The sequence below is a fragment of the Rhinichthys klamathensis genome, unplaced genomic scaffold (genome assembly GCF_029890125.1).
Source record: "Rhinichthys klamathensis goyatoka isolate OS25496 unplaced genomic scaffold, OSU_Roscu_1.1 h1tg000338l_1, whole genome shotgun sequence".
NCBI classification, from domain to species: Eukaryota; Metazoa; Chordata; class Actinopteri; order Cypriniformes; family Leuciscidae; genus Rhinichthys; species Rhinichthys klamathensis.
In genome coordinates this window covers 1,528,073-1,544,799 of record NW_026606852.1, presented here as the reverse complement: position 1 = coordinate 1,544,799, position 16,727 = coordinate 1,528,073, and the positions used below count along the sequence as shown (strand labels likewise).

General features: G+C 37.0%; 1 protein-coding gene across 1 annotated transcript in view; it reads right to left on the bottom strand.

The window, feature by feature from the left end:
• The window catches only part of pcdh15a (protocadherin-related 15a), a 275,961-nt gene that overhangs the window by 133,884 nt on the left and 125,350 nt on the right, over positions 1–16,727 (bottom strand). The window contains exons 9-11 of the mRNA XM_056272451.1: positions 14,402–14,572; positions 7,467–7,575; positions 6,016–6,128 (exon numbers count right to left, since the gene is read on the bottom strand). Coding sequence (XP_056128426.1) covers positions 6,016–6,128; positions 7,467–7,575; positions 14,402–14,572 — 393 coding nt within the window. The remainder of the gene's footprint in view (positions 1–6,015; positions 6,129–7,466; positions 7,576–14,401; positions 14,573–16,727) is intronic.

Here is a 16,727-nt window from a genome sequence, read left to right as displayed (position 1 = left end):
GTATCTATATATACATATATATATATATATATATATATATATATTTGCAATTTAAAAAATGCTTTTTATATTTTATAAAGCTTTTTTCAGTATGGCTACTGTAAGCTAGAGACATGGTTGTAAAGTGTGCAGCCAACCAAATAAAAAGGGTACATATAAAAAAAAAAAAAAAAAAAATCGAATTCATCAAAGGCTTTTAATGAATCTTCACTCATTTCTAATTGAAGTCCAGCAGTTAAAATACGGTCCAAAATTCATGGACTCAAAAAGGCTCAAAATTGGTCTTTATTTATTGAAGAGGAGTGTGTGGATACAGCTCCCGGAATATTTTCATTTCAGTTATGAGCCCCATCCATTACTGCTTTCATTAAGAAGCCATGAAAGACTGCAGTTCTGTAACTCAACAGACACTTCACACACTTAAAATACACACACCTACACACATCTGACAATGTTGACAGCGGCAATGTTTTGTTTGTTATTTGGTCTCGAATTTCAGTAAGCTTGAAGCTAACTGAGAATAGCATATCGTTCTTTGTTATTATGAAACGAAGAAATCATAACAGCAAACAGTCATGCATCGTTTCACAGAGGAAACATTTAAATTACCCCTGCTGTTACTCTGTTGTTCCACCCAAATCTATGACAGAGCAGAATAATTTCACACTAGCATTCGTTTCCTTTCATTTTCTCTCTTTTGCGCTCTCTCTCTCTCTCTCTCTCTCTCTCTCTCTCTCTCTCTCTCTCTCTCTCTCTCTCTCTCTCTCTCTCTCTCTCTCTCTCTCTCTCTCTCTCTCTCTCTCTCTCTCTCTCTCTCTCTCTCTCTCTCTCTCTCTCTCTCTCTCTCTCTCTCATTCTCTCTCTCTCTCTCTTCCATCTCAATTCAATTAGAAGATACAGCATGTTTAATGTAATTAAATATACAAAGCTCTATTCCAAAAGCAAAAAAGCGTCCTCACTGTCTACCACCTACAAGGGCAGCATCCAAACTGGAATTGGAATCTAAAGTAAATGATTTGGAACGCTCTATAGGCAGAAACTCTGTGTGGCATTAAAATAGTGTTCATCGCATGAAGCTCATGGGAGACCCGACAGATTGATTGATTGATTACAAAGTGCTGAGCTAATGATGTGATACTCTAAGAAGCATAAAAATATATAAAAATAGCACTTTTTTATTAGATGGAACTACACTACAATACAAATGTTTGGGGTTGGTAAGAAGTCTCTTATGCTCACCAAGGCTAATTTTATTTGATAAAAAAAAATACTATAAACAGTAATATTGTGATATTTTATTGCAATTTAAAATAACAGTTGGCTATTTTAGATTTTAAAATATTATTTATTCCTGATGGCAAAGGTGATTGCAAATGGCAAAGCTGAATTTTCAGCATAATTACTCTTTCATTTATCTTTCGGAAATCATTCTAATAAGGTGATTTGATGCTCAAGAAACATTTCATTTTATACAATGGTCTGTCTGAATACTCTATTCTGATTGTCTGGAAGGTGTGCATTATAAGAGTAATATCACACGAGTAGCCATGCGATATGGCTGTATTTCAGCAGGGCTGTGATTCGGCCGTCATAGGTAATCACAACATGCTTTTGTGCAGAACTACTTCCTTCCGCTATGGATTCAAATCTCAAGTTGACAGTTTGACAGTTGAGCCCAAGCCTCCATTACTAATTCTAAAACGTCACTTTAGAACTAGTAACGAAGGAACGTTGAGTCGCACTACATTATTGCATTATGTAGAGTAGGCTACAGTATTATTGTATTATGAGAGAGAGATCAACTAAACGAGTGTATTACCTGCATCTGATATAGAATTCATTCTTCAGTTCGATGTCCATAATATTATAATACAGGATTTAAGTTAAATATAGCTTAAATATTATAAAACTTAATTTTCCCCTTAACCAAAATCGATTTCCTCTGGAACAAGTAATAGATTAATTGCCCATTTGATATACCCCAAATTAAATATATCACGTTTAACCATCTACATAAGAGCCAGTGGCAAATTCCCGAAGGACTGGCCGAGATGACGCTGTTCTCATCGGGTACATGAGCGTCGAATGCCCGCTGACAGCCTGGAGCTCGCATCTGCGAAATCGTCTCAACAGATTGTAAAATAGGTAAAATATTAGTCACATATTTGAGGTCTAAATAACTACATTCTCGCCTAAAAAAAAACTCTTAAAACTACATTTCATGACACAACAATAATATTTTTTTTTTTAAATGGTGGATTTGCTCGACCGCCATGACGGTTGCTGCAAGCGGAGTGATGCAAACGAAACGGTTAGAGTGCTGTTACTGTGTGAATAGCGCACTGCTGGAAAATGCTCTCAGCCAATCAGGTACGAGAACCTGAAAGAACTGTTGTGTAAAACCGTTTAATGCACGGGTCGTTCTAGTCAGTTTAATCATTTCATATTTCATTGAAGCGCAGACACAGACACAGAGACAGAGATCGGAGATCATGCTGTGCACACAGAAACATTTTGGAGCAAAGAAACTTATCAACGCTATCCTGTGACTTTTATTAAAACAATTATTCTGAATGCTACATTTCTCAGCACCGAGGGGATAACATTCCTGTTTTTTTAAGTCTTTGAAACTCTGAGCTTCACTATTAGCAGAAAGCCACGGAACAGATGCAGGTAATTGACACACACATCTCTCTCTCAATAATTAATTGAAAATAAATGCTATAATTTATTTGTTCAAATAAATGCAATCTTACCTCTGTGGTTGATTTAAAGGGGTCATTAACTGATACATCAAATTTTCCTTGAGGTTTTGCCATATAAGAGGTCATCATACTATAAGAATATCCTGAAAGTTTCAGAACTGAAAACTTCCTTGTTAGTCCAAAATCAGCTTTTATTGTTACCAGGCCCAGCGAACGACTCGTCCTGCAATGTGCCTCTTTATGACGTAATAAGGTAGTGAAAGATCGTCTTTGCAGAAGAAGATCAACGTAGGCCCCGCCCACTGGCATTAGTGAGATGAGGAAGAGAGAAGAGCAAAGGGTCACTCACTGGACTAAAAATAACATTACCTTCCAAAGGATCCTAATGCTGGGAATGAGGTTGTTTATTTTCAACAATGTGAATGTCTCAGCTGAACATTATTTATTCGTATTCGGTGCATTTCACTGGATTCTTTGGTAAATCAGTCCGCAAACTCTGCGCAAACTTTGCAGGCTTTTACGATATGGACTTGACAGTAATACCACAACATGTAAGTAACCCTGTTCATTCTAATGCCTGATCTGTGACCAGTGATTTCTGATGTAATGATTCATGTAGCTACGGTCAGATGTTATTTGTCCTGTCAATAAATCAAACCAGTGACTAAACGGTCAACTTCACATTGTTTATCTTAGTAGGGTGTAAATAATCTGTTATTTAAATTGATTTAATTATATATAGAAAGTCATTAAATAATGCTCCGTTTACAATAGCTGTTGCTGTCAATCAAACAGTGCGTGTTTATCACTGACTGAGTTCTGGACTTGTGCCAAAACTCCCGAAATAATCAACAAATCTCTTATTTACATTGTGATTGCACTGTTAGTTATGATGAAAGGATTTGTTAGTGTGCAGAAATCGAGTTGACAATGATGAGATCGCTGCATACATGTCTATGATCGGCCATGCTCATCACTGCAACTTTTCATGCCATAACTTTCCACTTAATATAATGCCATAGATCTAATTGCATTGCTATAATTATTACTTTTCACGAGCAGTTAACATTGAGAGCAGTAATAGTAAAAACGTGCTAAAAGTTTTCGAGAGAGTTCCACTTGATATACTTATTTCATATGCAAAGATTTTAGCCAACCACAGCAGTGGGCGTTTACACGGAAGTCACAAAAGACACGCCCCTTCAAACAGAGTGTTCAAATCAGAGGTCTAAAATCAGGCTAGGAAAATGCCTTTTATTTCTAAATTATGATTTTTTTAAAGGGGTCATATAATGGTACATGCACTTTTACAAGTTGATTGTACTGAAATGTGTGTTGGCAGTGCCTGTACACAGCCATCATATAATGATAAAAATCCATCCAGTGGTTTTGTTTTAATCTCCTTATATGTTTTCCCCTGCCTCAAGTCGAGCCGTTCGTTTTTGTGACGTCAATAAAACGGACGCCCCTCCCGCGATTGTTGATTGACAGAAGGGTTTCAACACAGACCCGCCCTTGCTCGTGAGTTAGGTGTCAATCATAGTCTGCGCGGACCGGCGCGGTCATTGTTGATATGCTGGAGCACTGTCTATGAGCAGAATGGCTCTAAGCGATTGTGGTGTTGTGTTCTTGGGTGTAATAACGAACACAGTCATTTTAATGTTCCTAAATCCGAACCGCTGAAGACGCAGTGGCTGAGTTTGTTTTCGAAGGGAATATTCCCCACGAGCAACGTCAATGCTCTCATGTTTGCGCGAATCATTTCACACACCAGACTGCTTTATAAACGAGGGTCAGTATAAAGCTGGATTTGCTGAGAAGCTGCTCCTGAAAGGATCGGTACCATCTATTCGTGTTCCTGCAGCTGCTCCAGAAGAACTGAAGTGAGTGTAACGTTTTATTAAACTTTATATTAATATTTATATTAATCCTTGTAAATCGCTAGCTGCACGCTTCACAATGAATGCGTCTAAGGTTTACACTCAGGGTACATAACGGCATGTTTTCTATGTATGACGTTCTCAATATAATGCATAATCCCACGTTTATACTGAACAACGTGTTATGGTTATTTGGTTATTGTGTTATTGTGTTACAAACGGTGTACGCCAGAGCCGGCTCTGGTGTACGCATGGGTGTACGCATAGAACAGAGAGGCGGAGTCAGCAAAGCTCATGATCATTTAAAGTCATATGCACTGAAACGGCGTGCTGAAAACAGAGCTGTTTTTTACCAGGTAAAATAAGTGTTTTCTGACAATACTAATGAGAATTTTTAATTAAAGTATATTACAAACTTTTAATTTAGACCCTAAAGAATCATATTAGCTTGTACAAAAATGGCATTATATGACCCCTTTAAAAGTAAAAATCATAGTAACAATTTAAGTGCACCCCAGGAAACATTATGAAACAATAAAACAATGCAATTCATGACCCCCTTAAAGCGTGCAGAATGCTACAGTAGATCTATAACGCCATAACTGACAAAAAAATAACGGTAATAATTTTTACACTTCTAGTCAAATATTGCGCTGCAAACAGCAGTAAGAGCTTTAACTTGTCAATGCTGGAAAATGATCATGGTATAAGTGGGATAATCAATGGCTAGCTGTACATTAAACGGTTGCTCAGGTTTTTCTTGGCCTCCATGTTATGCATTAAAATAATTGAATGCGCAGCTAGCCATGGATTATCCTTTACTTATCATCAATCTTTTGATGAATAAAAAGTTAACAGAAAGAACAGCATTAATTTGAAATATACAGTAAATCCTTTGTAACATTATAAATGTCTGTCACTTTTGATCAGTTTAGTGCATCCTTGCTGAATAAAAGAGCATTTATTTCCCTCAAATGATTGTTTTGAGAGGTAAACAAACTTTTGAATGGTAGAGTATATTATATTGAATGATATATATAGTTTTTCACTTTCTTTGTGAGGTGTCACAGTACCTTGTGGGACTGCAATTTCCATTAAAAGTATATATATGATGCTGCTTTATCTAGTGATAATCTTAAAATAATTGCGTACCTTTTATAACTATATAGTCTTATGCTGCTGCCTAAATACTGTAGTTTTGAAGAGAACAATAGTAATAGTGTGTACATATAGAAAGTGTGTTCAATTGATGATATTGCTGTAATACAAATATATTTCCAGAAATTAATACCCGGTGTTATTCTGGTTGTAAAACATTCAGCCTATAACATTGTAAAAATGATGACACACTTATTGGTGCTCAATATAAGAGCCTCTGGAAACAGTGAGCCCCTCTTCATCTACAGCCGATAACCTGATGATGTAATGACCTTAATGACGAGAGAGAAGCGCTGGTAAAGCTCTCTGTCCACAGGCTTCAGCAGACGCAGCTCAGCTGTGCTCCTGTTGAGGGAGAAGAATTCTGTGTATGCAGGAGGTTGACCTGAAACGCAGTACAGAGAGACACAAAACTTGTGTTATTATCTGATTCATGCTATTATTCTGGGGCGGTTTATCTACTACTAAGCCATTGGATACATCAGAAAAAGGGGATTTTATATGTCCCATCCCAATTTCTTTAGTCTAGAGTCTTTATAAATACAGCAACAACAGCAGATGTTTAATTCTGAGGGGAAACATGTAACATTTAAACCCTTTAAACATGTATTAAATAACCGAGTTTCTATTTCAAAATGCATGAATTCTATTTCAAATGTATGGAAACATGACTTAGAGTGCAGTTGTGTATATATGTCATTCTAATCAGAATACATTTTACATCAGCGAAAAAGTGTAAAAATATTATGCTTTCTCAATAATACAACTTTGTTGTATTACAACAATTGGTTTCAGTTGATATATTTTATCAGTGCAACTTATCTGCTAGTTGCCAAGCTTAATCTTTGAGCACCATTTTTGATATTACGAATAAAAAAGGTGTTTTCCCTGGTGAGTTTGTTAACTATGTTACGGACAAACTGTATGCCACTACATAAATTGATTAAGGTCTATATTTTAAGTGACTCAAATATTCAATGTTTGGAATCTATTCTGCCACATGTACAGATAGGCTATTATTTTAAAAGACCTCTGAGAATTGTATTTTTTTTCCAGATATCTGTGTAAAATTCTCATCATGGTATACCCTGAAAGAATATCGGAGGCAGCAATATAGATATTTATAATGTAAAATATATCTGACGCAAGTAACAGTTGACTGGGCAAATTGTGACAACAACACCCAAGTGATTTAAAGGTAAAACTATCTCATATGTTTAAACTTGCAAATAAACAATATATAGTTAATTCAGTAAAATTAGTGAAACATCCCTTATCCTTCCTCATCTTGATTACCCCTTATGCACATGCTCATGTTCACACAGACACTCAGTCTGTAACACGGTTACCATGATCTACACTTTAGAACTAATTATGCATCATTTACATTAATTTTGAACTTGTATATAGTAGTTCTTAGTAGTTATCAGGGAGGTATGAGAAAAATAGTGATTAGCTAAGAGTAAACTACCACATTCAACTGAGCGCTATTACTAATTAATTAGAGTTTCTTGTTAGTTAATAGCAGTTACTAGAATGTTAATATATTTCGTCACTCATTTGTACCTGTGTAGTTATTCATTAAAGATGGAACAGTATTCTAAAGAGTCACAACTCAGTCTCCTCTAACACATTTAATGTTAAATTATGATAAAAAAAATGATGGAATGACTCGTGTGTCTATTTTTCAACACTTGCAAAATATCTGCATTGAAGTACCTACCAACCAGTATGAAGTACAGGATTCCGGGTCTGTCCGAGGGCGGCTGGATGTTTCTGTCCTGGTCTATGGCTCGAATGGGAGGAGTCACATTCAGAGGGTTCACTTTACTCTAGAAAAAACCGAGACAGAAATAGTTGACTATGAAATCAAAGTTGGCTTAATAAGTTCAATATGTAATGTCAATATATTTTTTATTTCTATTTTTTCACCCTAGACTGAATGCAAAAGTTGCAAATTCACCAAAAACCAAACGATCTAAACTATGCGATCCATATTGTTTTACAGTTTTTCTCGATTGCTTAAACACATTTCTTGAAACTATGCCTCGTATTCTCAAAACAGTAAACACAAATCCATAACGTCTCACCCAATTCCCCAAACATCCTATTTTCAGGTCAAAATGAAGCTCTACACTCAAAACCATCCACTCTTGCTGAAAAACCAAACTTTGCCCTCAGACAGGACACACAAGCCCTCAAAAATACACACACTACAACACAGTCTTACACACTGGTGCTATAAATTCAAAACAACATTTCCAAAACTGGTAAGTCATGTTGCTTGTGGTCCTATATGATGAACAAGTCTAAGAATGTTCCACATATAGTTAAAATACCATCATTGGCCTAGAAAGATAACATTCTGGGAGTCAAGACTATAAAGGAGAAAGGATGCCCTCCCTTCAGTGTCACATTCTGCAGCCACTCTGTGTGACTGTACGACTGCTGGCCTTTTCTTGCAAGAACATAAACCTCATCAAAGACAATTGGAAATGTTTGTCTCTTATTCAGTGATAGAAATCTGTTTCCCACCACACCTCCCTAAAGGTTCTGATGATGGAGGCGACGGTGAAGCGACTCAAATTTGGCTGTACTCTTTGCCCAGCCTCCCTCATAGTCATACCATGGACAAGGACATGGCCAACTAAAGTGGCTTGAATTTCATCCGAGACTGCTTGTCCTCTTGCCCTTGCCATTCCTCCTCCTCCTCTTCCTCCGCCTCTTCCTCATCCTCTTCCTCCTCCTATTCCTCCTCCTCCTATTCCTCCTCCTCCTCCTCCTCTTCCTCCTCCTCCTCTTCCTTCTCCTCCTCCTCCTCCTCTTCCTCTCCCTCCTCCTCCTCTCCCTCCCCCTCCACGACCTATTGCTTAATTTCTCTGTGGATCCATTGTTCCAAAACTCAGTAAACTGATTTTTATCTTTTATAAAAGATTCTACAACAATAGATTTTATCTATCTATTGAAGGATCTGACTGATGTGTGTTCAATTTTGACTCTTAGTGTTTTTACCTGGGTAATTGTGTGCTAACTGAGCTGAAGCTGTGCTGACTTGAGTGAACAATTTTGAATGCTAGTGCTTTCTAAATGACCACGTGGTGTAGGCAATGAGAAATGAAGGGATTTGTGTGTAGAGTTTTGCTGTGACAGTTCAACAAATCTGACTAATGTGTCAAAACAGGGGAATAGTGTTCATAGTTCAGTGAAATGGGTGTGCTTTTTGATAAATGGCATTATGGTTTTGAAATTTTAGTTCAAAAGCCTGGTTATAGTGTTTAAGCAATCGAGAAAAACTGTAATATCCCGGTAACACTTTACCATAAGGTCCCATTATTGCATGATCTAACATTAAGTAACAATGAGAACACATTTGTTTCAGTATTTTTACATAATCATTCTAAAAATACAACTGTTCATTGTCAGTTTAATAATGTAGTAAATTTTGAAATTAACATTATCTAAGATTAATACATTCGGTCACACTTTAGGATTACGGTCTAATTTTCACTATTAACTATGACTTTTGCCTCAACAAACTCCTAATTGAAAAACAAAAAAAGTTAAGTGTATGTATTGGGTAGGATTAATGGATGTAGAATAAGGCATAAACAGCCAATATCCTAGTAATGTGCGTAACTAGTTCATAGTGAGAATTTGATATACTTTTATTTCTCAAAAAGAATTCTCCAAACAAAGCTGATGCATAAATAAAACATTTTGAGATCTCCATTAAGTCTCGAGCTTTCAAAGAGCATCCACTGAGGAGAGTTTTCCTCTGGGCTAAAAGCAAAACTCTTGGGACACTTGACTGTCCTAATCTGTGAGTGTGCATTTCATGCAGACAAATATGGCCTCTAACAGATATGATAATAAGAAGCATCTCCTTTGGGATGGGTGCTTCATTAAAATGGCAGTCTAGTCTAAATACAAGCACTCAATGTTAAATATGTGAGCGCTGTAAATCAGAATTCTTGCCCACCTGAGACGTTTAAAACTACCCATAATCCCCCCCTCCAGCACGCATTAGGCCGATTAATCTGTGCCTGGAGACAGGAAAAAGACTTTCTAACCATATCCCAGCTCTAATTGTGAAATATGTGACCCCATTAATTACCACTATTCCTGCCAAAGGAAATGAGAAAGAAACTGTTCGGAATGGAACACTAGCGTAATGCTTACTGCATACTGCGCATTACACACTGACTTCTGATTTAATGATTTAAAAACAGTATCTACAGAACGCATTATGCATTGATACAGAATATGTTCGCAATAACTTAAAAAAAAAAAAAAATACAATTCCTGCATTATAAAGTACACTGTGTGTAGCATGTGCATTTTCAGTATGTATAGGAAGATAACTGGAAGCCACTTGCAAACATGCAAGGTAATGAGCTTATGTGACTACAATGTAGGATATCACTTTTTAAAACCATTGCACAATGCATCCATTCAGAACATAGTCATTTCAAATCAGAGTATGCTGCATTGCTGTCACATCACCCCATTATGCATGTTTAATTTAGTGAGCGGAATTTATTTGTATTTAATTTTTGCCATTTCCTAATTTTTACTGTCTTAAGTTGAATGATGTGTGATATGTGTCCCTTTGTTTTCTATATGTGTGTATGAGGACTCTACTGCAAACAAAATCTACCTCCGGGTACAAATAAAGTAACTTGAAATAAATTATCGCAAATAAATACTACCATTTTTTTTTTTAATTCAGCAAGACTATCTTAAATTTACCAAAAATTATTTTAATATTTATAATGTTGCACAATATTTATATTTCAAATAAATGCTGTTTACATGACTTTCTATTCATCAAAGAATCCTGAAAAAGGTTTCACGATCGCCACAAAATATTAAGCAGCACAACATTGACTATAATACGAAATGTTTCTTGAGCACCAAATCATCATATTATAATGATTTCTGAAGGATCGTGTCTGGAGTAATGATGCTGAAAATTACATTTTCAAATATAAGTTATTTTAAATTGTAATAGTTTTTTTCACAATACTAATGTTTTTTTTTTTTTTTTTATCTAATTAATGCAGCATTGCTGAACAAAAGAGACATTTTTACTGACCCCAAACTTGTATACTGTAGTTTGCATTTTAAATTGTGCTTTATTTTAAAATTCATTAGCTTAACTTTTGACAGATTAAATAAAGACTTATATCATAGCATTTTTGCACAGAAAATGTCAGGTAATCATACAGGCCTACTGCAGAAAGGCTAGGAGTTGTGTGCTAATATGCTTCTCCAAACACACAGTAATGGCAGATCCACAGAATGAATAGAAGATGCACTAAAATCCAACAAAAATTATCTAAACAAAATGGATTCCCTCACACACACTAATCCTTCATCATTTCTGAGATAATCATAGAACAGCAGGAAAAGCGAAAAATGCAAGAACTGCAGTAAGCAGAATGCAAAAAGAGAAAGTTAAACTGCTGGAAATGAAGCAAATCTGCAGCACATTTATTCAGTGCAGAAACTGGCAGCCGTTGGGAATGCAGCTTCTGCAGTGGAAAACATTTTTAGCATAAATTACAGAAGTCCCCCCTTAGCAAAGATCAGCCTTGGCCGTTTTTTCTCTCTCCATGTGGTTTGGTTCCAGCACGACCCATCTCCTCAAAGGTCTGCCCACCCTATCTCACCTCAACTGGGTTCTGATTTCATCAAACCTTCACTTCTTGGCTTTGATGCCTGATGAACCCTGTGGTTTTACTGAGGGTCTCATCCTACTTTTTCTCTACTCCCTGTCCCTGATCTCATTCAATCTGTACCAGCTAACTTTCATCATCCACCTCTTATCTCATCTAAATCCCTCGTTTCTCACCCTTCCTGTCCCTGCTGTATGAGTCTCATCTTTAGCCAAGCACAGGTCAGTAGAGCAAAGTATGTGATGGGAAATATGAAAGGACTGACATTTAACTGGTAAAGGGTCAAGGAAACATCAATAACACTATGACACAAATACTGAGCAGGTCCATACAATGTCCAGTGAAGACTTCAAAATGTCCTGCAAGAGTCCATGAACAAGATGTGATTATTACAAGAAGATAACCAAATGTTCATGATTGGATTGTTGACCCCTCAAAATACACTGTCAATTGCAGCATTCTGCAGTCAAACATGCTTATATAACAACCACTGATGTATAATTTTTTTATACCATTTCAGTGTGCAATATACATATTGAGGTCAGCAATGACATTAATAGTTTTATTCAGCAAGGACTTAGTAGTACTACGCTGTAGTAATGCCTCTGCGTGATTGCGTCATGAAGCACGTAAACCAGTCCAATGGCGTGACGGAATGTCATGTGATGTCATCGACCAGGAAACTGTAAAGCACACCTGAACCAAACAGCATCAGTTTCTGTGTCTTCAGCAAGCGCTCTATAGCTATGTTTCCATCCACACGTTTTTATCCGCATTAAGTGATATCGAATGAAAAATGCCTTATGGAAACAGTAAAATTCTATTGAATTTCATGAATATCGACTCAAATGAAATACGATCGGTTTATGCGATAAACGCGGATGGAAACGTTATTATGGTGCGATCCATTTTGCCTAGTAAAACTTTGTTCGCAAATGTTGGCTTGAATGTTGTGCAATTTGGTGAGAAAATGAATGGAAACACCTTAACATGTCTCAAATCAATTCGATATACCAATTTGATCGCAAAACAGCATGTGACGCCATTACGCACAGGTTTTTATCCGCTTTAAAGCCGTTTGATGGAAACACACTTTCACCAGCTTTATTCGCATGAGGTTTTTTACCGAACTTCAGATAATTCGATTGACAAGTGGATGGAAACATGGCTCATGTGAATCCCTGTCCCTGGTGTTTTTTGTCTGTTATGGAATTTGCTAGGCAGGAGTTTTCACCCATATATATATATACACATACCGGTATATATATATATATATATATATATAAGGTTTTTTATATGGCACGAGGGTGCCGACATGGGACTTGGCTGTTGTACTAGAAGGCCTCTCCCTAGCTCTATTTGAGCCCACTGAGGAAGTTTCTGAGAATATCTCTCTAAAGACTGTCTTTCTCTTCGCTATTTCGTTTCTCAAGAGAATTGGAGACATTCAAGCACTTTCGGTATCTCCCTCGTGCATGGAATTTGCTCCTGGTATGGTAAAGGGTTTTCTTCACCCTAAGACCAGGTTACGTTCCTAAGGTTCCTACTAATACTGTAAGACCTAGAGTACTGCAGGCCTTCTGTCCTCCTCCGGACGTCAGACCGCCAGAACTTTATCTGCTCTGCCCACTTAGGGCCTTATATGCTTACGTTCACAGAACTGTGGAGAAAGTCTGAACACTGTTCGTTTTCTTTGGGGTACACACAAAGGGGTGCCCGGCATCTAAGCAGAGGATGAGCAACTGGGTTGCTCATGCCTATCAGAAGCTGACGCTGTTTGGTTCAGGTGTGCTTTATAATAGTTTCCTGGTCGATGACGTCACATGACGTTCCGTCACGCCGTTGAACTGGTTTCATACGTGCTTCATGACTCAATCACTCGTTTCCTCTTCAGGGAACTAGGGTTACATACGTAACCGAGACGTTTCTTGAGCATCAAGCATATTAAAATGATTTCTGATGGATCCTGTGACACTGAAGAATGTCAGTAATTCAGCTTTGCCATTAATAAATGACATTTTAAAATATATGTAAATAGAAAACTGTTGTTTTAGGCTACGTTTACATGACAATGATGTACTAAAAATGTTTTTCGTTTGCTTTTAAAACGATCTCTGTTCAGACGGATCCGCGAAAAAGATTAAAAACGCTGTTAGTCAGCCAGGACAGTAGTTTGTGATGTCACTTTGTAAAGACAGAACACGTCTATAGACTGAACACGTAATATGACGTCACCGTTTTCACAAATCCACATTTTTGAAGTTTACACAGAGGCGATTTGAAAAACTCAGTTGTAAACGGTTTTGCATACCCGACCCCTTAAATTGTAATAATATTTCACAATATCACTATTTCTGTATGTTTAATCAAACAAGCATAAGATAAAAATTGCCCCATACCTTTGAATGGTAGTGTACATTAGACAGTCAGTGAGTGGTGCATAGGCTTGCTGTGTGAGGCTGAATTATTAATACGCATACAGTGCATAGTTTATTTCTTTCTTTATAGTTCAAGGCACAATCTCATGCACATGCCCTGCTCTCAAGCACTCAAGCCTTTCTCTAAGAGAGCATAGCATCTATCCAGGACTGCCCAATGTATAGCCTCAGGTCACCCTGCCCTGCTCAATGGGTCACAGATGAAGCGTTTCAGTCAAGTTAAGACATCCTCCTGGATTTATATCTTGCTATGCCAGCTGTTGCATACAGCATCATAGTCATAGCCCGTGACTGAAAGCAGGATCTGACAACATCCTTGCTGGAAAATCCAGGTAAAACAATCTTAAGGCGGTCATTGATTTTACGTTGCTTCTAGTTTTAAAATAACCAATTGGGACCAGCTAGAAACCATGGTCATTAGATGGCCTAGGATGGCCTAGATGAAGTTGAAGACCATTTTGGTCAAGTTTTTAAGGTCTGGTAAATCAGACCTTGACCTCCACCTCATTTGAAGACCTCTGAGGTTTTCTGTGAGTTCTTACCAGGTCAGTGAGCTCAGGAATAGCCACACGGTATGTGATGGGGTTACAGTCCTGTGTGTTGTTGACCAGAACACATGGGAGGAACATGGGACCTAGATCATCTCCATCCGAAACATCCAGAGTTAGAGTAGTGGTTGCTGTGCGACGACTTCCTGGAAACGGTGCCCGGTCCTAGAAAGAAAAAAAGCTGGCATGTTACCATAGATACCTAGACCTTCAGATACAACGTTCACAGATCTGCATACAGAGAGACATCAACAAGGATAATGAGAACATAGAAATAGGTGAAAGGACAATCATTTTTTCCCCAAAAAATACATACATTCTTAAACGATCTACTCTATTTTCTTACTTAAATATTAAATAATATATTTTTTTTACTTAAAGCTCAATTAATTAACATATCATTTGTATATCAACAATTGTATCACTTTGAACATCCAACCTTTTATAAACTATAAACTTTATAGATCAACAGGTAAAGGAAACACAAAATGTAAATGTAGTAAAATATAATTCCCCTAGCTGTAATTATTGACTGAATTCCACTAATTAGCGTCTAAATAAATATTAAGAATCAAAGTTAATTCTTTCCTCCAATAAGATTTCAGTGTGAGAGAGAGAACTCAGTAACAAACCCATCCCCTCATTTTTCACATCCTGAAATGATTCGATTTTCTTCAAGGAGAGCTGTTGCAGCCCTGATGTAAGGCATTTATTTGAGCCATTTGGCTCTATGAAAACATGCTCACGGCCTCTGGGGTCTGGACACCTCACAGAGATGCTGTTCTAGACGGGTTTAAAGCTAGTTGTGTATGCAGCTCATGTGACAGTGAAGGGATGCATTTGGAAGTGAATCAGGATGCCGGTTATTCAGTGACAGATACAGGGAGGTGCCTTGAATTTTAAAAAGTGCATTGTGGCAACCTAACAGGCCCAACACCGGTTGACCAAAAAGTCAAGGTTATTTTTTTATCTACAGGAAAGGTTACGGAGTAAGTACTCATTTAGCAGACATCTTTATCCAAAGTGACTTACAGCTCATTGCTCACTCCTTACAGGGATCGAATCAGTAACCTTTTGATTACTAGCATGAGTTTATGCCCATTGGTTTGATTTTAAAGCAATATTGTGAGTTACAACAAATTAAGCTATACAACATCAAAAACTGTGCTTATAGTAACAAAGTGGAAGTCAATTGGGCAAGGTATTGGTTAAAAGCAGAAATGTTAATCTCATATTTTTGTTAAAGCACTTATATATTACTTGTGTTTGAAAATGTGTGTTATTGAGCTTTAAGTTGTACAATTAGCAGTGTAGCTCTAAGCAGGCGAACTTATGCACAATACTCACAACCACAAATTCAAACTCACGAACCCTCAAAAACAAACTCAAAAACTCTCAAACGTAAACTTACAAATGCAAAAAACTCCACCGTAAACTCGCGAGTGCTATTTCCTATCAACTCTCAAACTCCCAAACACAAAACTCTCAAACATGAACTTGAAAGTACAAATTCAAAAGTATAACCTCACCAACGCAAATTGAAAAACTCTCAAATGCAAGCTCAAACACTCTCAAATGCAAACTGAAACTTTAAACACAAACTCTCAAACAACTATACTAAAGCCAAAGTAACAAATAAATAAATAAATACAATTTCCAACAGCATTCACCTGCATACCTTCAGTTACATATTACATATTTTTAATCTTGGACAATGTTTTTTTTTTTTTACTCATAAATCATTACTATTGGACACCCTTTACATCTGTCAGTGGGTTTTGCAAATGTTTAACCAATGAAAAGATTTAAAAAGAGCTTGTGACTATAACTTGTAACTCCATTGGCTCCTGAAACCGTCAGAAAAACCTTACAACTTCGCCACCGCCACTATTGTGTTAATCCATTTCCTGAAAAGTAGCATTTTGGGAGATACAAGGTTTCTGTCTGACAGCGGCGATATATTACAGTCACGTTCAGTTTGTTTTGTTTTCATTCAGTCACATGAGTTTCCTTTGTCCAGTTTCCCGCCACTTATGAGTTGTCATGGTTACTAATATGATTAGTCCTCTATGTTCAGCTGTGTCTCCTTATTAACCTTGTTTGTACCACTATTTAAGTTCCTTTGGTCCCTCAGTTCATTGTCGGTTGCTGTCTGTGCATTAGCACACTGTTTTCGTTTGTTGGCTTGTTTTTCTGAGTTCATAATAAATCTTATGTTCTTTTATAATCATCTTTGTCTTCTGTGGATCTAAGCGTTACAATTGCATATACGGTTATTAAGGTATTTTATCACGCTCATGATAACCTGTTTAGTGTTTAA